The sequence below is a fragment of the Schistocerca gregaria genome, chromosome 4 (assembly GCF_023897955.1).
Source record: "Schistocerca gregaria isolate iqSchGreg1 chromosome 4, iqSchGreg1.2, whole genome shotgun sequence".
Taxonomy (NCBI): domain Eukaryota; kingdom Metazoa; phylum Arthropoda; class Insecta; order Orthoptera; family Acrididae; genus Schistocerca; species Schistocerca gregaria.
The window spans coordinates 768,648,710-768,673,532 of NC_064923.1; the positions used below are offsets into that span (position 1 = coordinate 768,648,710).

General features: G+C 38.0%; 1 protein-coding gene across 3 annotated transcripts in view; it reads right to left on the reverse strand.

Annotated features, from left to right (window-relative positions):
• Positions 1 to 24,823, reverse strand: part of LOC126266652 (putative fatty acyl-CoA reductase CG5065) — a 394,269-nt gene that overhangs the window by 61,006 nt on the left and 308,440 nt on the right. For all 3 annotated transcript variants that reach the window (XM_049971045.1, XM_049971048.1, XM_049971046.1), the window contains exon 7: positions 20,233 to 20,472. In XM_049971045.1, the coding sequence (XP_049827002.1) occupies positions 20,233 to 20,472 (240 nt within the window). The remainder of the gene's footprint in view (positions 1 to 20,232; positions 20,473 to 24,823) is intronic.

Here is a 24,823-nt window from a genome sequence, read left to right on the forward strand (position 1 = left end):
CCGAAAGTTCTTCGTAGTGTTACCAAAAACCTCAATATGTGCCTTTACGATTTACTTCAGACTTCTGCATTTTTCTCTAACAAAACGTTTGGACACATATAAAGATATACAAGAGTTACCCAGAAAGTAATGCACCGCATTTTTTTTTCCCAGACCAAAACAATGCAACGAATGCGAAACATTACCTATGAATGATTTGAAGTCTCCTGAATGAGCGCGCCAAGTTCCCGTCACTTCTGACAGATAACGTAGCTGCAGCACAGTTTCAAAATGGCCTCTGTAGTTGACGTACGTTACAAGGAATGTGCCGTCATTGAATTTCTCTCTGCAGAAAGAAACTATGGGAATATTCGCAAGTGCTCGTGCAAAGTCTATGGAGCATCTTCTGTCAACAGAAATACAGTTAGTCGCTGGGCACGGAGGGTTGAGGTCATGGGAAAGCGGCCTAGTGCTTAGACCAGTACCGTATTTTACATGTAGAAGGTAAGTCACATCAAAGCTATTCCACAAACCGTTGGCGTCATGTTGTTTGTCTTAAATTTAGGTAATACTGTAAACTTTTTTTACGTTATTCGCTTATTGTTTGTTGACCACTTGTTAATAATATTTCATGTGTTATAACCTGCTTTTAATTTAATATCTAGATCCCACCGGCCAGTCAACTAACTAAAGCTGCATAAAAGCTATTAATAATTGTATTTATAATTATTTCTATGCTTCCTTTCCTCTTGGTAGAGGAAGGAGTCTTGTAATTAAGGGAGCCTCTGGAATTTCAGCTAGTTCGCGAAGGGTAATTTCACTTAGGGGAATGGATAATCATAAAGTTGCTTACCATTGAAAACCTTTCTCCATTCAGGCATGGAGCAGAGAAGGACATTCTGTTATCTCAGCCCAGAAGGGGCCTGGATTGAGGCTGGGCGCTGCGGCATAAAACTGCATTGTGCGAGAAGCGAAGGGAATCCTTTCTAGCAGAGGTAAAACTCTGCAAGGCAATGGAGAACATGAAGCCACGTAGTGTGGGAGCAACCATTAAGCCCAGCGGAGCCAGCTGAAATATTTGTCGAAATTTTAGTAGAGGTTTCTGCTTCACCCATAGTGATCTTAGGGTGTGCTAAGTAGTTCAACTGGCAGCTCACAAAACTATGAAACTACATTATAACAATGTACGATGAATGCAGGTTTTGACTGTATTCCAAATGTGTCCGTTTGATGGGTTATGCCATGCAAATTATGTTTTATTTTATTTCATTTTTATTTTAGTTCTGTTGATTAAACCACTATTGGTTGTTTTGTATTTACATCTTAACAGTGTTACATCTGGTATGTATTTCACACATTTGAAAATGGCCACCCAGATGTACAAGGGCCTTGCAGTAAGTAATACAACTTTTTTTTCCTCGGCCAGTTTCGGCTGAAAAAGTGCGGAATTTGTTGTAGGACATCGTGGAATATTCCCGTTTTCAGCCTCTGTACTTTCACAAAGTTCCAATAGGTGGCAGCGCTGTATATGGCCTACAAAATGGCGTGTCTAACGAAGGTGCGTTCCAAATAGAGAGCTGTCGCTGAGTTCCTTTTGGCGGAAAACCAGAGCATCGCAAACATTCATAGCACTTGTAGAATGCCTAAAGAGTCCGGGCAGTGAACAAAGGCACGGCGTGTCATTGGGCGAGGTCTCTGTCATCGTCGCAGCAAGGTCACGTAAACCTGCTTGACCTCCCGCGTGCAGGACGGCTACACAGCTGTGTCTCTGGCAACGTTGGAACAAGCGGACAGTCTCATTTGAGGTGATCGAGGGGCTCAGACAAACATTTCGCTGCTCGGCTGGACGTTTCTGTTGATAGCGCCGAGAATTGGGGTACTCGGAGGTGTGTGGCTGCTGAGTTCCTCTCCGCCTCACAGAAGACCAGGAAGAGCACTTGCTTGCACATTACGAGGCTGATCGTGACTGTTTTTTGTTGAAAATCGTCGCCGGTGATGAAACATGAGTTCATCACTTTGAACCGAAACAAAACGCCAATCCATCAAGTGACACCATACCACATCTTCTCCGAAGAAAAAGTCCAAAGCCGCAACCTCGGCCGGTAAAGAAATGGTGACCGTCCTCTGGGGCTCTGAAGGGGCTGTCCTGTTTGTAGTCCCCTCATAGCACAACGATAAACTCTGAAGTGACAGTGCTACCCTCAGGAAATTGAAGAAACGACCTCAGCGTGTTCGTCGCCACAGAAATGCAAACGAACTTCTCCTTCTCTATGACAACTCAAAGCCTTACACATGTCTGCGCACCCGAGAGGTGCTCACAAAACTTCATTCTACTGTTCTTCCTCATTCATCGTTCAGCCTGGATCTCGCACCTTCCGACTTCCATCTGTTTGGACCAGTGAAGGACTTACTCCGCTGGTAGCACTACGTGGATGACGGAGAGGTTACTGATGCAGAATGATGATGGGTCCGACGTCGATCAGCAGAGTGATACCAACCCAGCGTACAGTCCCTCACAGTAAGGTGCCGTGAGGCCGTCGCACTGAACAGAGTTTACATTAAGAAACAGGGTTCTGTAAGCAAAAGAGTGAGGGATAATATGGTGTACTGCAAACCTTAATAAAAAAAAAGCTGCTTTCACGGAAAAAATGTGTTGCATTACTTACTGAATGCCCTCGTGGGTGTGCAGCGGTGAAAAAGACAAAATCAAAAGATGGTCCTCATCCATGTTTCGACAACCAGTGCGGCAAATTACTTTGACTCATTAAACCCAAAAATACCGTTCACTGTAAGGGAAGTGCATTGTTCTTATTTCGAATGAGATCCTGATTCATTAGTGACGAGAAGTTGCGAATCAGATACATGATTTGTCAAATATGTTGTGTTTTCTTTGCTAGCTGATCGTAGTATTTTGGCGATGTTTGCATCGTGAAACCACGGAGATGTCGTTTGGACCCTGTCTTGTTCATGTTTTGGAAGTCAAGAAGCAGGACAGTTACAGACCACTGCCTCAGCACTTCTGGGTGTTTGATCCATGGTCATTTAAACATCTTGAACGATGGCTTCGAAATACAAGACACGTTCCTCGTAGGCGAGCCCGAGGTCGAGCAAAGAATGGATGACAAAAGAACAGTCCAATGAAGTTTTGTGAGCACGTTTTGGGTGTGCAAATATGTGTGAGGCCTTGTGTTGTCACAGAGAAGTTCGTTTGGATTTTTGTGGCGACGAACACGCTAAAGTCAATTTCCTGAATGTAGCACAGTACACTTCAGAGTTTATCGTTGCACAATGAGGGAAGTACTGACAGAACGACCCCTTCAGAGTGCCAGAAGACGGTCGCCATGCCGAGGGTGCGGCTTTAAACATTACTTCAGAGAAGAGGTGGTGTGGTGCCACTGCATGGACTGGAGTTCTTCTTTTCGTTCAAAGTACGCTGATGACGATTTTTAAGAAAAAAATTGTCACAATCAGCCTCGTAACACAAGCAGTTCCCCGCACCTGTGAGTAACCCAAATGGTTGACGAGTGTGTCAACACTACCAACAGAGACGTCCAGTTGAGCAGCGAAATGTTTGACTGTGATTCTTCGATCACCGAAAATGTCCAAACGTTGGAGGAGACACAGTTGTGTGATGCCAGTTGGCACGCAGGATATCGGACAGATAAATGAATCATACCAGCGTAAAGGGCATTATCTACACTGCCGTATGCTCGCCTTTTTACGTAACTACCTGCACAGCTTATAGCTGACTCAGTTCTGTAGTTGTCCTGAATCGGAGGCCGATGGCAACAAAGGAAAAGTGATAACTACAGAGAGGTATAAAAATGTAAAAAGAAGTACGCCTAGAAATCCGCACTGTGCAATAAAATGTTTCACTTTTCTGTCTTTACTTTATAATGTATAGAAGTGCAATCTTGATTGTCCTTTCCTGCAGCTAACAGGATGACTAAATGGACTTTCGAACACAGATTCAACTGAGTACAACAGTACACTCTATAAATTATTTGAATGAAGAAGTCGCATGATTACATCTCATTGTCTGCATTCTACACGATGATAGTAGTAAGTGGGTAAGTTGGGTGCACTAGGGGATTATTTACTGACGTTTTCTATTTTCTTGTAAGTTGATAGGTTGACCTCACTACGCGATTATTCACTGAGCAAACCCAACCCACCAGAAAAATAAGATATAAAAAATTAAATCAGTTCAAAATCACACAATGAACTTCAGATTGTGAAATGAATGAACTCCAGATTGTGAAATGCGTCATAATTATTTTTAGTTCTCTTCGTTCCTTTATACTTTAGTTTCACATTACCATCTCCAAAAATTGAAAATCCTAGTTACTAATTATTTTGTTAAACCTGCCTAGTAAAAAAATTAAATTTGTTATCAAGCTCCATACAAATTTTCTCAACATATCTAGTTTTTAAATGTTCACAATCAATAATGTAATACAATTCTTTTACTTCTAGCTCACTAGAAGAATTGCTTGTATTATTCAGCTTCTTCAGTAAAGTATACATTTAATAGAATAAAAATACAGTAGATAAAGTAAAACTCTATAGTACTCTCTATATGGACTATCCTTTGGTTTGAGTTATTTGGGACAATAGCCTTTATTTCTTCTTAAAATTCCAGTATCCAAATATTTGGACTCTGGAATTCCTTTTAAAAATGCACAGGCTAAAAATGTAGGCCCTCAAAATCAAGGAACGTTAAATTCCTTACTTAATAAAACCCCATTTTATTTGTTTAATGTTTTAAGTTGCTGTTATGCTGTCCGCTAAAATTCTAAAGCACTCTGTTAATTTTCCAGACGCTAAATATTTAAAGCCTGGAATTATATCTAAAATTTCCTTAATAGTGCATCGTTATGATTACAATTTCTTTTTCATGACGTACGTATTGTACTTCAAACTCATAAATGAGATAAAAAATACACAGTAAAAATACTAGTGATAGGAAGAAAATTAAGAGTGTAAATATTTTACCTATACAACTATCCATACCACAGCAACAAGAAAGCGGATTCATTTATTAAGGAATAATTTTAATTAATCTAATGAAAAAATTGTCTCAGTAAATGGGAGTGTAGAAGAAGTCTAAGAAATGTGAAGTGGAGAAGTCAACTGATAACTTTCATTCACTTATGAAACTTCCTGACAGATCAAAACTGTGTGCCAGACCGAGACTCGAACTTGGGACCTTTGCCTTTCGCCAGAAAGTGCTCTGCCAACTGAGCTACCCAAGCACGACTCACGCCCAGTCCTCAGAGCTTCGGTTCTGCCAGTACCTTGTGTCCTACCTTCCAAACTTTACAGAAGCTCTCCTGCGAAACTTGTAGAACTAGGACTCCTCAAAGAAAGGATATGGCGGAGACATGGCTTGGCCACAGCCGGGGGGATGTTTCCAGAATGAGATGCTTGCTCTGCAGCAGAGTGTGCGCTGATATGAAACTTCCTGGCAGATCAAAACTCAGTTGGTAGAGTACTTGCCCGTCAAAGGCAAAGGTCTCGAGTTCGAGTCTCGGTCCGGTACGCAGTTTTGATCTGCCAGGAAGTTTCATATCAGCACACACTCTGCTGCAGAGTGAAAATCTCATTCTGGAAACATCCCCCAGACTATGGGTAAGCCATGTATCCACCATATCCTTTCTTTCAAGAGTGCTAGTTCTGCAAGGTTCGCAGGTGAGCTTCTGTAAAGTTTGGAAGGTAGGTGACGAGGTACTGGCAGAACCGAACCTGTGAGGATGGGGTTTGAGTCATGCTTGTGTAGCTCAGTTAGTAGAGTACTTGCCCGTCAAAGGCAAAGGTCCCAAGTTCGAGTCTCGGTCCGGCACACACTTTTGATCTGCCAGGAAATTTCATATCAGTGCACACTCCGCTGCAGAGTGAAAGTCTCATTCTGGTTTTCATTCATTTAAATATACAAAGCATAAACATTTACATATGTGTAAGGAATGCTATAAATGCTTAGAAGAAATACATATAATAAGAAAAAAGAACGTTTTAAAGAGTTTATATCGAATTGTAAGAATCCGTTGGAAAAAGTTAAGGACATGAAAGATTTTCTTTGTTTTTAGAATCAGCAGTAGTTAAATGGAGAAAAACAAAGTTAACCACATTGTAAATAATGCATTGGTTGTGAAGAAATTAAAGATTTTAGTTGTTTTTACTTAAGTCATACATCTAGGCACAAGCTCTCACGTAGATGTGAGATTTGTCAGCTAGAAGATACGCAAAAAAAAAAAAAAAATAGTGTGGAAGTGTGGAAAAGAAATAGTAAAAAGTGATCTCAATGAACATTTACAGGCATAAAGACACATTAGAATAACTGACAATGAAATCACTACATTTTGCTAAGCTAATGTTTTCTGTCCTTAAGTAAGTGGAAGCCTCTCTGAGAGAGTTTACTATCGCCCAACTTCGCGGTTTTTGCAGAAGGAATAATTTCCAAGTTTACAGCAGATTTAGAAAAGATGATTTAATTAATTTAATTATTTCACATAATTTACCTCTGCAAATTTTTCAAAATCCTAATGAAAAAATTTTCCTAATAAAACAGAATAGAATGGAATCCTCAGTGAGAGATTTTCAGTCCCTCAAATTCGTGATTATTGGAGAAGGAATAATTTACAAGTTTATAGAAGATAGAGAAAAGATGATTTAATTTATTTAATCGTTTCAAATAATTTAGCTCCTCCTACAAGGACTCTAGATAATTTGAAAGTAAGAGAACGCAATGCTAGAGCTAAAAATCTTGGTATTAATGCATACAGTAAATTAAAGAAATCAAAGTTAGTTAATGCTATTGGGTTACAGAAGTTTCAATTTCATCCATAATTATTCCAAAAAACTAGATTATGGCCAAAACGAATACCTAATATAAATTATTTTACAGATTTGAAGATGGTGTTATTGAAAAAGCTTGGCCACTGGGACAAGAAAAAATTGTGAGAATAAATGAAATGTATTCATTCAATAGAAAACTATTTGAGCAAGAAAAAGAGACTGAGACAACTAAAAAGCATTTATCCGAGATTAAGGAAATAAGACTGAGATTTAATGAAAAATTTAAAGCTTGGTCTGCTGGCTACAAAATCGTTTTTAATTATGTCAGAACTGTCAGTGATAAAACAGGTTATATAGCGAAAGTACTCTACTCTATGGTTGATAGCTAAAACGACAACAAATTTCAGGAAAGAAGATAAGTTGAATATAACAACCAACAATCCAAAAACGTTTCATCCAATTTCCACAGGATATAAAGCATCAGGTAAGTTTCGAGAATCTGTTCAAGTTTGTGCAATAAAATGAGAGATATGTTGACATCTGATGAGACTGTTGATATATTAGATACCTCATTTAACATTCAGATGATAGCAGTTCCTAGAGTCCAAGGTGGTTGAGGTAAAAACATAATAAATGTAGCTGAAGACAGAAAGACTAAAAGATGTATCACATGAATTAATAATAATGATAATTTGTGTTGTCCTAGAGCAGTAATTGTGGCATTAACATACCATACAAATAACATTTTTAGTGGAGAACTAACAGCAAATCAGATTCAGAAAATCGGAGTAGGAGATAAATACATATTACAAATCGATGTAACTGACATTATGTAATCAGTTGGGTGAATACAATGAAGAAGGGCTTACTCTAGATGACATTAGAAATGTTGAAGAATTGTTGGATCTTAAAATCAAGGTTGTATGTACTGAGAATTTCAATTCAGTTATCTATAGTGGTCCTGAAAGAAAAAAAAGATATATCTGTATAAAGATCACAACTATATTTATGTAATTAACAATATGACAGCTTTCCTAGAATCAATGTATTTCCGTAACATATGCAACAAACCATATAACAACAAGAACCAACACAGATGTAAAATAGAGGAACCTTCGCATATTATTCAAAAGGGCAGAACATGAAAGTGTAGAAAACAAGACTATTTGTGAAAAGTGCAACAGATACTGTTATAATGAATAATGCTTCAAAAATCATGAAGACGTTTTAGCTAAGATATAGTTAATAAATGTGAAGGATGGAAAAAGATTAGTTTGAGATCTAAAGAACATAAATGTGGCTTTGAACTTTGCAGGAATTGTAAACAAGTAGTGAAAATCGGAAATATAAATGTTACAGGCAATACAAATTGCAAAAGGAGGTGTCTGTGAATGAAAATTTAGTAAGGATTTTATAGTACAAGGTTGCTCAAATTGTAATGAAGAAGGTTGTTATGTTAATAGAGAATTCCCAAATTATTATATTTACCAGTGCTTTGAATGCAATAAAATAGTTACTGGTAAACAGTTAAAATGCCATGAAGATGGATTTCCTAAGAGGGTGAACTGTATGTATACTGAGAGTTACGTGTGGTTTGACTCTGAAGAAACTCAAGAAACTGGAACACATATTCCAAATCTCATAACTGTTCACAATTTTAATGAAGATACTGTTTATAAATTTAAGACAAACGATGAATTCTGTTGTTGGATGATATCTGAAAAAAAAAACAGTTACCACACATTCATATCTCACTATACAAAAGGTTACAATTCCCAATTTATTTTGAAGTACTGTGTTGAAAATACAATAAAGCCATATATCATCTACATAGGAACTAAACTGATGTTGGAGATCAAACAGATAGGCATAAAAATTAAAGATAGCAGTAACTTTGTCCAAGGTCCTATTAGTAGTTTTCCAATAACTTTTGATTTGAAAGAATTGAAGGAAGACTACTTCCCTCATTTGCTCAATACACAAGAAAATGAAAATTACATAGGACATATTCCAGATGCTCAGTATTATTGTGTTGATACTGTCAAGCCAAAAGATTGAGAAGCATTTCTCAAATGGCACAGCTCAAGAGTTAAAGAAAATTATGTGCTCAATATGAAGAAAGAAATTAAGGAATACTGTAATTCTGATGTAGATATTTTGAGGAGAGGTTGTTTAGAACTGAGAAAACAGTTTCTAGAAATAGCTAATATAGAGCCGTTCTGTTATTTAACCACTGCTGGAGTTTGCATGGCTGTTTACAGATCTAAATATTTACCTGAAAATATAATTGTTGTTTCGGATAAAGAACAGAAAGGGAATTATAGTAAAGAATCCATAGCCCGGTTAAACAGTTTAAACAATAACAATATCTCACATGCTCTTAATGGCGGTGAAGTAAGAATACCTGGTGCAAAAATAGATGGATTTGATAAAGCAACTAATACTCTTTATCAATACTGTTGTTCTTTCTGGCATGGATGTAAAAATGTTTTAAAGGTGAGATGATTGACAATAAAAATAAAGAAACGATGGATGACCTTATTGAAAAGACATTAACAAGAAGCACAGAAATACAAAATGCTGGATACAGTTTAGTAGAGATGTCGGAATGTGACTGGCTTAACTCAGCAGAGTATAAAAATCTTAAAAAATTGAAACAGTTACCAGTAGTTGTTGAACCATCAAATCCAAGAGATGTTTTTTATGGAGGTCAAACAAATGCAATAAAATTAAGAGCTAAAGCTGATGGTGTTAACACAAAAATAGGACATGATGATTATTATCCTGAGCGACATGAAACAAGAATATGTAGTCCCAGGTATTATACTAAAATAGTATATATTTATAAAATGTAAAGTATTGGGGCCTTGAGGATTGTATCACCCTGTCTTGCCTGTAAGAATAAATGAAAAACTACTGTTTCTTTTATGTACCAAATGTGCAGAAGAAAAAATAACTAAATGCATTCACAGTGATGAAGAATGAAGTTTTATTGGATCTTGGGTAACAGATGAAGAAAAGTTGGTTGTAGAAAAGGGATACAATATTTTAGATGTCTATGAAGTATGGGATTTTAGAAGTAATCTAATATCTTTAAAAATCATGTGAAAAACTTTTTGAAAATAAAAATAGAAACCAGTCCACATAATTTTGAATGTTATGAAGAGTATATCAAAACAGTTGAAGAGAAATTGGATATTGATTTGGATCATGATAGAATAAAGGAAAATCCTGGTATGCAAGATGTTGCTCTGGTATGTCTCATTCATTATGAGGAAAATTTGGGCAAACAGAAAATATGAGTAAAACTGAGTGTGTCACAGATTTACAGCAACTTTATGTGATACTAGATAATTTGCATGCAAAAACACATAGCACACATGAGGTACAATTTTAAGGATTATTATGTGGAAAACAATGTAGCCACAAAAATCTTCATTTACGCATTCACTACATGAAATGCGAGACTTAGATTGTATGATACTGATTGTATGACATAGATTCTGTAGTATATATTGATGATGGCAAAGTAAATTTAGAGAAAGGCTGTAAATTGGGTGAATGGCCAGATGATTCATTAAATTTGGAATTTCAGGGTTCTCAAGCGAGAACTATGGATATATAAAACAATTTAAAAGACATTTAATTAATTCCTTAACAAATTATGGGCTTGACTACAAGGAAATCAAACACGATAGTCCACTGGCTTTAGAATATGACTACATTCAAAATGAAAAAAAAACTTTAACATCAAATAATTTAACTCAAAAACCATCATCACTGTTGTTGAAATATTTAGTGAGTATACAGACTATGTAAAAGAACATAAAGCCATCCAAACTCAAAAAAGTATTGAACAACAGACTAAAGACTTAAAAGAAAATGAAAAAGAATGCCTTCACTTAAAAGATGTAGTATCTGATATAGTCCAGATGAAGAAAGAGCAAATTATTTACATTGCCACTTGTAACCAATATGCCAAGAAACACTATTTTAAAGTTGATAACATATTAGCTGAAAATCATCTTTCAGTAAGATTATCCAGTTATAATAGTGGAAGACCTAAAGACAATAAAATATTTTACGTTAGAAAATACAAATGCACAGATTACAAATTAGTATAGAATATGATTAACATTAATTTTGGTATACACAGAGTAGACAAAAGAAAAGAACTATTCAATATGCACTTCATCAGTCTGTTTTACTTTGTTGAGAAATTATGTGGCCAATCCAACAATAATCTTGATGAAATAAATGAGAAGAGGAAAAACGTTTATGACAAATTTTGAATGTGCCAGCTATAGAATTTTATTTTATCTACTATATTTTTATTCTATATAAATGGAGTCGATTGTTGACCTCATCATCAACAACAAGCTGTAAGGGATCCGTGATCCCACGAACATAGATGCTAGTATCTGACGCCCAGGTCGATACTAGACAGGAGTCGATTGTCAAGCGCAGCAGGAAGCAGTGAGACCTATTGTCGAGTGTGGAGTAGTATGGGAGAGTGACAAGTGACAATTAGTGTTGGAGAAACGGGCAAGAACGTTGGTCGAGTAAAGTCACCGGAGTATGACGAGTGAGCGCATCCCCCTGATCGTCGTGAGGTGGACCCTAATTGATACCAATTCTCGAGTGATATGACACCAAAAGTGACAAGTGCTGAGTTACGTGTTTCACATCAACTGCGTCGGCCCGCAACAACCATGGATTGCAGTGAGGATTGTTGTTGATGTTAATCATCATCATTGCGTGTGACGAAATACCTAAAACCAGCAACCAATAAGAGATATAACCATAATTAGATGTGTAAGGCGAAGGTAGCAACTGCCTCAGAATTTGTGTGTTAGTAGGAAATATGTATCAGTTTGTACATCACAACCTTTATGGTCCTTAATAATAGAAAAACTTTCAATCATTCCACTATTTAGTTGCAAACCATCCGCACCCGGTTGAAATACCCCCGAAACCACAGCAGAAAAACCTATAGCCTTTCATCCATTAAGCACACGGTCATATAATAATAATTAATTGTTTGGCTGCTTCGATAAATTACACAAAACCCAATGAAGGAATTAATTGGGGGTATTTCAAAGTGTACATAAAATAATAAACTAGTTCTTATGATTACTGATGAAAGTAATAATCCATGGTTTAAAGCAAAAGACATTGCTAAAATCCTTGAGTATGAAAATACTGATCAAGCAATCAGACTAACTGTGAAAGCAGATGATAAAGCCAAATTGTAGAACCGCTATGTGTCTAAGTTATAATGACAAAAGAACATAATTTATTAATGAAGCAGCACTTCATTCACTAATTTTATCTTCCAGCAAAGAAGAAGCAAAGAAGTTCAAAATAACAGGTGAATATAAACTACAAAATAAAATTAATTATTTACAAAATAAAGTTGAAAGTATAAAAAATATGGTAAATGTCACAAGAGATATAATTCAAGAGAACAATGAAATTATTGACAATCATGCCACTCTTCGAACCATTAATCGATTCTTTCAATCAAGCAAAATCATATTTGGGAACATCCATATTATGCTGCAAGAACTCTAAACTATTCTGTAAATACTATTTCGAATCAATTACAAGCAGATTATCCAGAAATGGAAATAATTTTCAGAATCAATATGAGATAAACAGCTGTAAAATTTTTCATTAGTTCTTGTTCTTAATAATTTCCAACAATATCTTTAAAGTTACACATGATTGGATTGGAATTAATAACTGGTTCAGTTTCAAAAATTTCTGTTGACCACTTAGTTGTGTACCATTTTTCAAAGAGTCCTTTAAGTTTACTGATCCTTACATGATCTCTTCTTTTAAATTTTTGAGATGCTAGACCTTCCTCCCAGACATGTCTCAAATTATTCTCATTAACTTCTATTGGTTTCATTTTTATAGTTGTGTTACTGTATTCATCAAATCAATTTTTAACCATGTCAATCCACTTCTAATTTATTTGAAGAGCAAATCCTTTCCACATCTTTTCTTTACGTGTTTTGTTAAGTCTTTCAACAATAGCTTTTAATTCACTTAGTGCTAAATAAAAACTAATGCTATATTTCTATATGTCTGTAAATTTTTTGGCTTTCTAGCGATAGATATTTTTTCAAATATCTCTACTACATTATTACCAGTTTTATCTTTAACTGGAATAGCCCAAGCAAATTTAGAAACACATCGAAAACAGTCAATAAATATTTATATCCTTAATTTATCTTCGAAATTCCTTTCAATTTTCCGGAAATCATTTCAACTTGATCAGCTTGCCATTGATCATCAATACCAAGAGAGATTACATTTCTTCGTTTAAAATTCTTTCTCATTGGTTGATGCAATTCATTAATGATTTCTTCGCGAATATAAAAGGCCACTGATGGCCGCCCTTCACCTACAAATTTTTTTGACAAATTTACTCCTTTTGATTTTACATACTGTATAAAACACCATCAATTCGTTGTCTTCCATTTTTAGTTGTCACTCTCTGGCTGCTCTTTTACTCTTCTATTTCACCTAGCTCTTTTAACAGATTCTGGATCATAATTTGCTTTCATTTATTAGATGTGAAAAAACTGATTAAAACTTTTTTACATTTAACATTTATGTTCAAAATTTACATTTATGTTTAATGTTTGCATTCAATATTTTGTTTAATATTTATGTTTATGAAAATTAGTAAGTAAATGCATTCTCCTTTTGCACTTATCGAAATAATTGCAACCACATGTACCCGGACCTCCTGTTGCTTCTTTATCAGACGACAGGCAATTAGTACAATGTTCATTATTTTTTTCTAAATTTTCATATTCTGTTATATAATCAAAACCTTTTTTAAATTCAGTTATATGTTCTGTTGAAACACCATCATCATGATCTAATAGATATGCAATATTATGTTTTAAAGTGTCCATTTATTAGATATAAAAATTATTAAACATTTATAAAATGTTGTATTTTATTTCTGAACTTACCTTCATCTGGTTTTCTAGTCATATCTTTCATAAAAAATTAAAATTAATCATTCCAACATTTGCTACATATTTCTTTAAAATCATCCAACTGTAAATCACCTCCAATGAACTCATGATAAATATGATTTAAATTTGTGTCATTTCGTCTAAAGATTTAAAAAAAATTAAGATTATCTCTTAATAACTGTTCTGAATATGTTTGAGCCAAATAAAAGGAATTTAGTCCTTTATGTCTGCATCTATTAAAATGTTCTCTAACTATATTCTGATTTTCAAGAATTAAGTCACCAAAAACATCTACTGAATTTTCTTGACATTGATTTAATGGAATAATTTCTTCGTTATTTACAATAAAAGTAGTAATTTTTGTTACACTGAATTTCAATTTTTTCACATCTTATAAATTCTCGACATAACCAGTTGATCTAAACTTTAAGAATAAATGTACAGATTGTTAATTTTATTCCAATTCAAACATCCTGTAGCTGGAATATAAATGTCAATCATTAGTTTTGTTTTCCCACAACCACTTGGTCCTCCAATTGCACATTTGGTAAAAGTTTAACATTTTTATTTTCTGATTTCTTCTCTGGAATTCTTATTTTTGGTTCCCAATCGGTATTCATTTAATTAAATAAACTTCTTAATAGTAAAAGAAGAGATTATTTCAGTTGAGTGGTAATTCATCTGTACTGAAAAAAAGATTTCTGTACCTATACAAGATAGTTTTAGTTGTGGTTCTGTTGCACTGATTCGTTTTTATTCAATTTTTTCACACCAAGTATTACATCGAGAAATAATAAATTATATAGTGATGGCGGAATGATAAAAATTCCTCTTAGTCAATCTTCGAAAAATTTATTCATTTGGAAAAACCAAATATTCACATTAAAGCAGATGAAATTTTAAACAGAGTTGTATTTGAGAGTGATGTTATGTTATATATGGATATAAAATATAGTGTTGGAAGAGTGTTGGGATTTTGTAACAAAATTGTTAAAGCTAATGGAAAGATTGTATCTAATGATGTTCCTAAAATTATTCCATTTGATTAATCAATATAAATTTTAATTTGGCTAAGGGGGTGTTTGAAAATCATACTGATCATTGTCATTGAGAAACTAATATTATTATCTCATTCAAGAATAATCCAGGATTTAGTGGACCAATAATTCATGAACCACATTATGGTATAAATAATCATATTTTTGATAAAATTTAAAATTTAGAAATAACTATTACTGATGAAAATGACAATTTGATTGACTTGAATGGTGCTTATGTAACATTTGCTTTAGAAAGGTCTTAATAATTATTTTATTATTAAATCATGAACAAAATTAATAGTTATCAGTTTTATGAGAAGACTAAAAATAATCTAAATGCCCCCAATAAGAACACAGAGATTATTAAAAATATTGGAAATGGATGGGTTCATCAAACCCAAACTAATCGAAAAAATAATGAACTAATTCATTCTTCTCTGTTCGATCACATTAACTTACAAAATATCTATTTGAAAAATGGAAAAAAAAATTTTGTCAAGAATTTTGGTATCCTGATCAGCCAAATAATTATCTGAAAGCATATGTTACTTTCCTTGATTTTAAGAGAGCCACTCAACTGAGTGACGATGTCAATGTAAATCCCTTCAGTTTTATTGAGAATTATTCTATTTTTGTTCTAAATATGTCTATGAGAATTAATGTGTTAGCGCCACAGAAAACTACAATGAAACAATTTGCCATTTTAATGATAAAACTCCGAAATATACAGTTGCCTACATAGTCATGTATGGTAAGAAAAATTTATCATGTAATGCTCAGCACGGAATTTTAAACGAAAAGTTTTATATTGTTATTTTTTATTACCCCCATGAACCATGGACCTTGCCACTGGTGAGAGGCTTGCGTGCCTCAGCGATGGCCGTACCGTGGGTGCAACCACAACGGAGGGGTATCTGTTGAGAGGCCAGACAAACGCGTGGTTCCTGAAGAGGGGCAGCAGCCTTTTCAGTAGTTGCAGGGGCAACAGTCTGGATTATTGACTGATCTGGCCTTGTAACAATAACCAAAACGGCCTTGCTGTGCAGTTACTGCAAACGGCTGAAAGCAAGGGGAAACTACAACCATAATTTTTCCCGAGGGCATGCTGCTTTACTGTATGATTAAATAATGATGACATCCACTTGGGTAAAATATTCTGGAGGTAAGACAGTCCCCTATTTGGATCTCTGGGCGGGGACTACTCAAGAGGATGTCGTTATCAGGAGAAAGAAAACTGGCGTTCTACAGATCGGAGCTTGGAACGTCAGATCCCTTAATCGGGCAGGTAGGTTAGAAAATTTAAAAAGGGAAATGGATAGGTTAATGTTAGATATAGTGGGAATTAGTGAAGTTTGGTGGTAGGAGGAACAAGACTTTTGATCAGGTGAATACAGGGTTATAAATACAAAATCAAATACGGGTATGCAGGAGTAGGTTTAATAATGAATAAAAGAAATTAGTGCAGGTAAGCTACTACAAACAGAATAGTGAATGCATTATTGTGGCCAAGATAGACACAAAGCCCATGCCTATTACAGTAGTACAAGTTTATATGCCAACTAACTCTGCAGATGAAGAAATTGATGAAATGTATGATGAGATAAAAGAAATTATTCAGATAATGAAGGGAGACGAAAATTTAATAGTTATGGGTGACTGGAATTTGAGAATAGGAAAAGGGAGAGAAGGAAACATAGTAGGTGAATATGGATTGGGGGAAAGAAATGAAAGAGGAAGACGTCTGGTAGAATTTTGCACAGAGAATAACTTAATCATAACTAACACTTACTTCAAGAATCATGCAACAAGGTTGTATACATGGAGGAACCCTGGAGATACTGACAGGTTTCAGATGGATTATATAATGGTAAGACAAAGATTTAGCAACCAGGTTTTAAATTGTAAGACATTTCCAGGGGAATATGTGGACTCTGACCACAATCTATTGGTTATGAACTGTAGAGTAAAATTGAAGAAACTGCAAAAAGGTGGAAATTTAAGGAGATGGGACCTGGATAAACTGAAAGAACCAGAGGTTGTAGAGAGTTTCAGGGAGAGCTTAAGGGAACAATTGACAGGAATGGGGGAAAGAAATACAGTAGAAGAAGAATGGGTAGCTATGAGAGATGAAGTAGTGAAGGCAGCACACGATCAAGTAGGTAAAAAGACGAGGGCTAATAGAAATACTTGGGTAACAGAAGAAATATTGAATTTAATTGATGAAAGGAGAAAATATAAAAATTCAGTAATTGAAGCAGGCAAAAAGGAATACAAACGTCTCAAAAATGAGATCGACAGGAAGTGCAAAATGGCTACGCAGGGATGGCTAGAGGACAAATGTAAGTATGTCGAGGCTTACCTGACTAAGGGTAAGATAGATACTGCCTATAGGAAAATTAAAGAGACCTTTGGAGAGAAGAGAACCACTTGTATGAATATCAAGAGCTCAGGTGGAAACCTAGTTCTAAGCAAAGAAGGGAAGGCAGAAAGGTGGAAGGAGTATATAGAGGGTTTATACAAGGGCGATGTACAATATTATGGAAATGGAAGAGGATGTAGATGAAGACGAAATGGGAGATAATATACTGTGTGAAGAGTTTGCAGAGCACTGAAAGACCTCAGTCGAAACAAGGCCCCGGGAGTAGACAGTATTCCATTAGAACTACCATCTGGTGAGCAAGATGTATGAAACAGGCGAAATACCCTCAAACTTCAAGAAGAATATAATAATTGCAATCCCAAAGAAAGCAGGTGTTGACAGATGTGAAAATTACCGAACTATCAGTTTAATAAGTCATAGCTGCAATATACTAACGCGAACGAATGGAAAACTGGTAGAAGCGGATCTCGGGGAAGATCAGTTTGGATTCCGTAGAAACATTGGAACACGTGACGCAATTCTGACCTTACGACTTATCTTAGAATAAAGATTAAGAAAAGGCAAACCTATGTTTCTAGCATTTGTAGACTTAGAGAACGCTTTTTACAATGCTGGTTGGAATACTCTCTTTCAAATTCTGATGATAGCAGGGGCAAAATACAAGGAGCGAAAGGCTATTTACAACTTTTACAGAAACCAGATAGCAGTTATAAGACTTGTGGGGCATGAAAGGGAAGCAGTGGTTGGGAAGGGAGTGAGACATGCTTGTAGCCTCTCCCTGATTTTCAATCTGTATATTGAGCAAGCAGTAAAGGAAATCCATGGGGAAGAAATAAAAACTTTGAGGTTCGCCAGTAAGATTGTAATTCTGTCAGGGACAGCAAAGGACTTGGAAGAGCAGTTGTACAGAATGGACAGTGTCTTGAAAGGAGGATATAAGATGAACATCAACAAAAGCAAAACGAGGATAATGGAATGTAGTCAAATTAAATAGGGTGATGCCTTAGGGAATTAATTAGGAAATGAGACACTTAAAGTAGTAAAGAAGTTTTGCTATTTGGGGAGCAAAATAACTGATGATGGTCGAAGTAGAGAGGATATAAAACGTAGACTGGCAATGGCAAGGAAAGCGTTTCTGAAGCAGAAAAATTTATTAACGTCGAGTATAGATTTAATTGTCAGGAAGTCGTTTCTGAAAGTATTTGTACGGAGTGTAGCCATGTATGGAAGTGAAACATGGACGATAAATAGTTTGGACAAGAAGAGAATAGAAGCTTTCGAAATGTGGTGCTAGAGAAGAATGCTGAAGATTAGATGGGTAGATCGCATAACTAATGAGGAGGTATTGAATAGAATTGGGGAGAAGAGGAGTTTGTGGCACAACTGGACAAAAAGAAGGGACCGGTTGGCAGGACATGTTTTGAGCATTGGAGGGCAGCATAGAGTGTAAAACTCGTAGAGGGAGAGCAAGAGATGAATACACTAAGCAGATTCAAAAGGATGTAGGTTGCAGTAAGTAGTGGGAGATGAAGAAACTTGCATTGGATAGAGTAGCATGGAGAGCTGCATGAAACCAGTCTCAGGACTGAAGACCACAACAACAACATTTTTTATTCTATATAAATGGATTCTGTGATGAAGGGGCTACATAATGCAAGCAGCTCTGATTTATTTATAAAGATTGGTGAGCTAGCGGAAAATGAATTGTTTTACATTACAAGTTGTGAATATTTAAATACTAGATATGGAAGGAAAATTTTTGTGGAGGTTGATAATAAATTAAAATTTATTTTACCAGACCAGTTGAATAAATCAATAAAAGAATCGTATTTTGAATGTTTTGAAGAAACTAAACTATAATGGACTGATGAGAGCTAAAAATAACGATTTCGTATTTCATGATCTAGAGTTCATTGTGTGATTTTGAAAATTTTTAATTACCCTTCTAATTTTTGAATTTATTGGGTTTGCTTACGAAATTATCAGCTAGTGCATTAAACATACTGATTTATAAGAAAATAGAAATTGTCAGTAAATAAACTGCTAGTGTACCCAACCTGCCATGTAACTACTTATGATCAGTTATCTATCTGCTAGAAAAAATAACTGAATTATGAATCAAGTTGTTGAAAGGCCTTTTCAGTGCACTTTTTTTCCTAAATTAAATAAATTTAATGCATGGGTTGGAAATTTAATAGTGGCAACTATTGACTTACAGTTGATACAAAATAGATGCGTTTTTCAAAGTCTTACTGACATTCAAAACAGTCACCAGCAGTGCCAGTTGTGTTGACAGCTCGAGCAGGGCGGTCTATTGCCCGACGAATTTGTAGCAGTCCTGAAACGAATGCAGTGAAGTGTTTCCTTCAGTTTAGAAATCGAGTTGAACTCACGAGAGCTTAAGTCAGGGGCGCGCAGTAGGTGGTAGCGCACTTAGCAGCCGTATCAGTCAAACACCTTGTACTGTACGTGCTTGAGCATTAACCTGCAAAATGATGGCCAGGTCCTGCAGAACGTGTGATTACTTCTGCCTCTAAGCTGGTTGTAGGTTCTGTTCCAAAAGGACCTGAGCATCATTTTGCAGGATAATGCTCAAGCTCGTACAGTGCAAGCTGTTATTCATTTGTTTGACTGACGGGGCTGTTAAGTGCTATACCACCTACTGCATTCCCCTAACTTAAGCCCTCGTGAGTTCAACTCGATTTCTAAACTGAAGGAAATATTTTACGGCATTCACTTCAGAAGTGCTACAAATTCGTCGGGCATTAGACAGCGCCACTCGAACTGTCAACACAACTGGCACTGCTAAGAGTATCCTAGGTTTCCACGTTGCTGACAATGGGTTAGACATAGTGCTGGTGACTACTTTGAAGGTCAGTAAAACTTTGAAACACATAGCTATTTTGTACGATCTGTAAATAAATAGTTGCCACTATTAAAGTTCCAAGCGTCGTAGTACTGGTACGTTTTGCATTTGAAGGTTTCTCTCTTTCATAGAATCTTCATTGCCTTCGAAAGTTGTATATGGAATGGTACTCACAATCTTTTTTGGCCGAAGATGAAGAAGAGGAAATCGAGGAAGTAGGCTGGCAGGTAGTGCTGGAAGATGACGCATATCTTGTGCACGACCTTGGAGCTGCGGATGTTGCCGTCTGGGTACCAGACTGTCCACTCGAACGGGTACTCGTACACGATCTGCCGGCCGTAGTCCAGCACCTCCTTCCACGTCATGCGCTTCACGTTCGACGACGTGATGTTGTAGACGGGCACCTCGCTGGGGCTGTCGAACCGACAACAGCCCGCGTTAGCCCACATGTTCACAGACAATACCAGAATTTATTTTTCTTAAAATAGCTGCTACTGCTTTCATATTGTAATTGAAACATGCAACCTACGAAATCTATACGCTGTACACAACTCATTATAACATTGTACAAGGGTTTAGAAAACTGAATGGCAGCATCTGTAATTGGTACTGAGGGGTGTGAGTTTGTAAACGTATTGTCATATCATTGGTTTAGTTGTGGAGTGTCTTTGTGGGCAGCCGTGTCTGTAGAGAGTCGAGCACGGGACACGAAACTGTTATGTTGTGTAGTGTGTAGCTCTGCACGTAAGAAGCATTGTTAGTATTCAGGTTGAAGTGATGCTACAAGAGCTATTACATTAAAGTGATTAAATATGGAAGTGATTCAGAGGAAAATGCGTCAAGATGTAATTAAAAATGAGGAGTGCCGCCGATAACGTATTTGTGCATCCTCTCGTTGCGTGTCGTACCGTATTGTATCAGTAATCCGCGCCGTGTTCGGTCTCCCAGAATGAACTGTTGTGAATCAGTAGAAATTAGTTACTATAAAAGAGTGCAGTCAAGTGCCAGTGTCTTGTAGCGAGCGTGAGGACGTGCGTTCGATCATCGCGTTTCCGCATTATCGACAATGAGCCTCGCCGCGACGGTTACGCGCACGCTCGTACAAGTGAGAACTGAGAACTGACAAATTAACTTTACGAACAGTGTTGTATCATTACTAGTGACAAGGAGGGCCATTACCAGGTATCTGTATGTGTGGCGAGCGTAAGAACTTTCGTTCGATCATTCGGCTTCCGCATCATCAACAATCACCCGCGTCGTGTCGGTTACGCGTACGCTCGTCCGAATGATATTTTGGACCTTTAATCATCAATATTGTTAATTAGGATAAACATTTACAATTTAGAGTGTAAACACTGCAACCTGTGGTTTCCATATCGTCTCAAAATATAGATGCTCACACCAGACATAGGACAGTGTTGTATTTTAACGTTGAGTGGCTCCCCTAAACCCGCTTGCGTATTTCGATAGATAATTTCAGGCAAGCCAGCAGCAGTGTGGAGCAGAACAGTAGGACCGCCGCGGGATTACCAGGTGCGTGCTGTGGACAGCGCGCACGGTCAAGGAACGACAAACAGTTTGTAGCGACGCTGCCGCGCGCTAACTCAAGCTGGCCGGTGTGTGTGTGCTGTGCGCGTGTGTCGGTGCAGTGCTGTGCGGTCGTAATTACTGTATATGACGTTTGTGTAGTTCCGCCTGCTTCTTCTTAATCACGTCAGTTCCTGCTTGGATCACGTCGGGGTCACCACTTGTCGGGTTCAGCGAAACTGCTGGCTGTCCGACCTTTGCTTAACGTGATTCAGAAGAATGAAGACCTTCAGTTGAGCAACAATAACTTTATTGCGAGTGCGTATCTGACGACGCCCGGCATGCATGGACCGATCGGAGTTACAAAATTTGCTTCCGGCATCTATAGAAGGATCCTTGGTCCTGGGAAAACTTCCGTAGTTAGGAGAGAAAACAGTACTCGTCCACACAAGCCAGGAGGCACGGAACTACTAACTACCTCAAAAAACAAGGAATAATAATAATAAACAGAACGTATATAAAAGCTAGAAAACACAGCGCCTCTGGAGGCTGGGCGCGGAACTACAGTGACGTCGTGTAGAGTAATTACGACCGCACAGCACTGCACCGACACACGCGCGCAGCACACACACACCGGCCAGCTTGAATTGGCGCGCGCCAGCGTCGCTACAAGTTTTAAGTGCCCCACCCATTCGTACTCCCGGGCGTGTTACAAATTGACAGGAAGGTGTAAAAGCAGCTGACGAGCTACATCCAAAATCTGTATTCTAGTTATTAATAATTATTGAATATTTCATCTTTCCTTTTGACGAAATCTAAAAGATAAACAGATGTCAAGTAATGACGAAAGTAGTTCAACCTTTTGTCAGATTAAAAACAAAGACAAAAGACAATCGTAAATTCTTGTCACAGCAGTTCTGAATGATGGCAAAAAGCAAACAAAAATGAAGAACTTAATACCGACTGCAAAAATAAAATTCCACGATCATCTCAGAGCCGAAAGCTTGGAATCATAATATTAGAGGAATACTGACACTTCTGGCTTCGTCCCCTATTCTACACCTACATCTACGTGATTACTGCGCTATTCACAATAAAGTGCTTGCCAGAGGGTTCAATGAACCATCCACCTACAAGCTGCCTCTCTACCATTCCACACTCGAACGACGCGGGAAAAACGAGCACTTAAATTTTTCTGTAAGAGCCCTGATTTCTCTTATATTATCGTGATGATTATTTCTCCCTATGTAGATGGGTGCCAACAATGCTTCCGCAATTGGAGTAGAAAACTGGTGATTGAAATTTCGTGATAAGATCCCGTAGCAAAGAAAAACGCTTTTATTTTAATGATCGCCACTGAAATTCACGTATCATATCTGTGGATCTATCTCCCCTATTTCGCGATAATACAAAACGAGCAGCCCTTCTCTAAACTTTTTCGATGCCGTCCGTGAGTCCCATCTGATGAGGATCCAACACTGCACAGCAATACTCCAGAATAGGGTGGACAAGTGTGCTGTAAGCAGTCTCTTTAGTAGACCTGTTTCGCCTTCTAAGTGTTCTGCCAATGAATCGCAGTCTTGGATTTGCTCTACCCACAACATTATCTATGCGATCGTTCCAGTTGTAATTGTAATACCTAAGTACACATCTGGAAATTGAAATAAGAACACCATGAATTCATTGTACCAGGAAGGGGAAACTTTATTGACACATTCCTGGGGTCAGATACATCACATGATCACACTGACAGAACCACAGGCACATAGACACAGGCAACAGAGCATGCACAATGTCGGCACTAGTACAGTGTATATCCACCTTTCGCAGCAATGCAGGCTGCTATTCTCCCATGGAGACGATCGTAGAGATGCTGGATGTAGTCCTGTGGAACGGCTTGCCATGCCATTTCCACCTGGCGCCTCAGTTGGAATAGCGTTCGTGCTGGACGTGCAGACCGCGTGAGACGACGCTTCATCTAGTCCCAAACATGCTCAATGGGGGACAGATCCGGAGATCTTGCTGGCCAGGGTAGTTGACTTACACCTGCTAGAGCACGTTGGGTGGCACGGGATACATGCGAACGTGCATTGTCCTGTTGGAACAACAAGTTCCCTTGCCGGTCTAGGAATGGTAGAACGATGGGTTCGATGACGGTTTGGATTTACCGTGCACTACTCAGTGTCCCCTCGACGATCACCAGAGGTGTACGGCCAGTGTAGGAGATCGCTCCCCACACCATGATGCCGGGTGTTGGCCCTGTGTGCCTCGGTCGTATGCAGTCCTGACTGTGGCGCTCACCTGCACGGCGCCAAACACGAATACGACCATCATTGGCACCAAGGCAGAAGCGACTCTCATCGCTGAAGACGACACGTCTCCATTCGTCCCTCCATTCACGCCTGTCGCGACACCACTGGAGGCGGGCTGCACGATGTTGGGGCGTGAGCGGAAGACGGCCCAACGGTGTGCGGGACCGTAGCCCAGCTTCATGGAGACGGTTGCGAACGGTCCTCGCCGATACCCCAGGAGCAACAGTGTCCCTAATTTGCTGGGAAGTGGCGGTGCGGTCCCCTACGGCACTGCGTAGGATCCTACGGTCTTGGCGTGCATCCGTGCGTCGCTGCGGTCCGGTCCCAGGTCGACGGGCACGTGCACCTTCCGCCGACCACTGGCGACAACATCGATGTACTGTGGAGACCTCACGCCCCACGTGTTGAGCAATTCGGCGGTACGTCCACCCGGCCTCCCGCATGCCCACTATACGCCCTCGCTCAAAGGCCGTCAACTGCACATACGGTTCACGTCCACGCTGTCGCGGCATGCTACCAGTGTTAAAGACTGCGATGGAGCTCCGTATGCCACGGCAAACTGGCTGACACTGACGGCGGCGGTGCACAAATGCTGCGCAGCTAGCGCCATTCGACGGCCAACACCGCGGTTCCTGGTGTGTCCGCTGTGCCGTGCGTGTGATCATTGCTTGTACAGCCCTCTCGCAGTGTCCGGAGCAAGTATGGTGGGTCTGACACACCGGTGTCAATGTGTTCTTTTTTCCATTTCCAGGAGTGTATTTAATTGAATTTACAGCCTTCAGATTTGTGTGACTTACCACGTAATCGAAAATTGGCGCATTTCTTTTAGTATTCATTTGAATAACTTCACACTTTTCTTCATTCAGGGTCAATTGCCACTTTTCGCATCATACAAATATCTCATCTAAATCATTTTGGAATTCGTT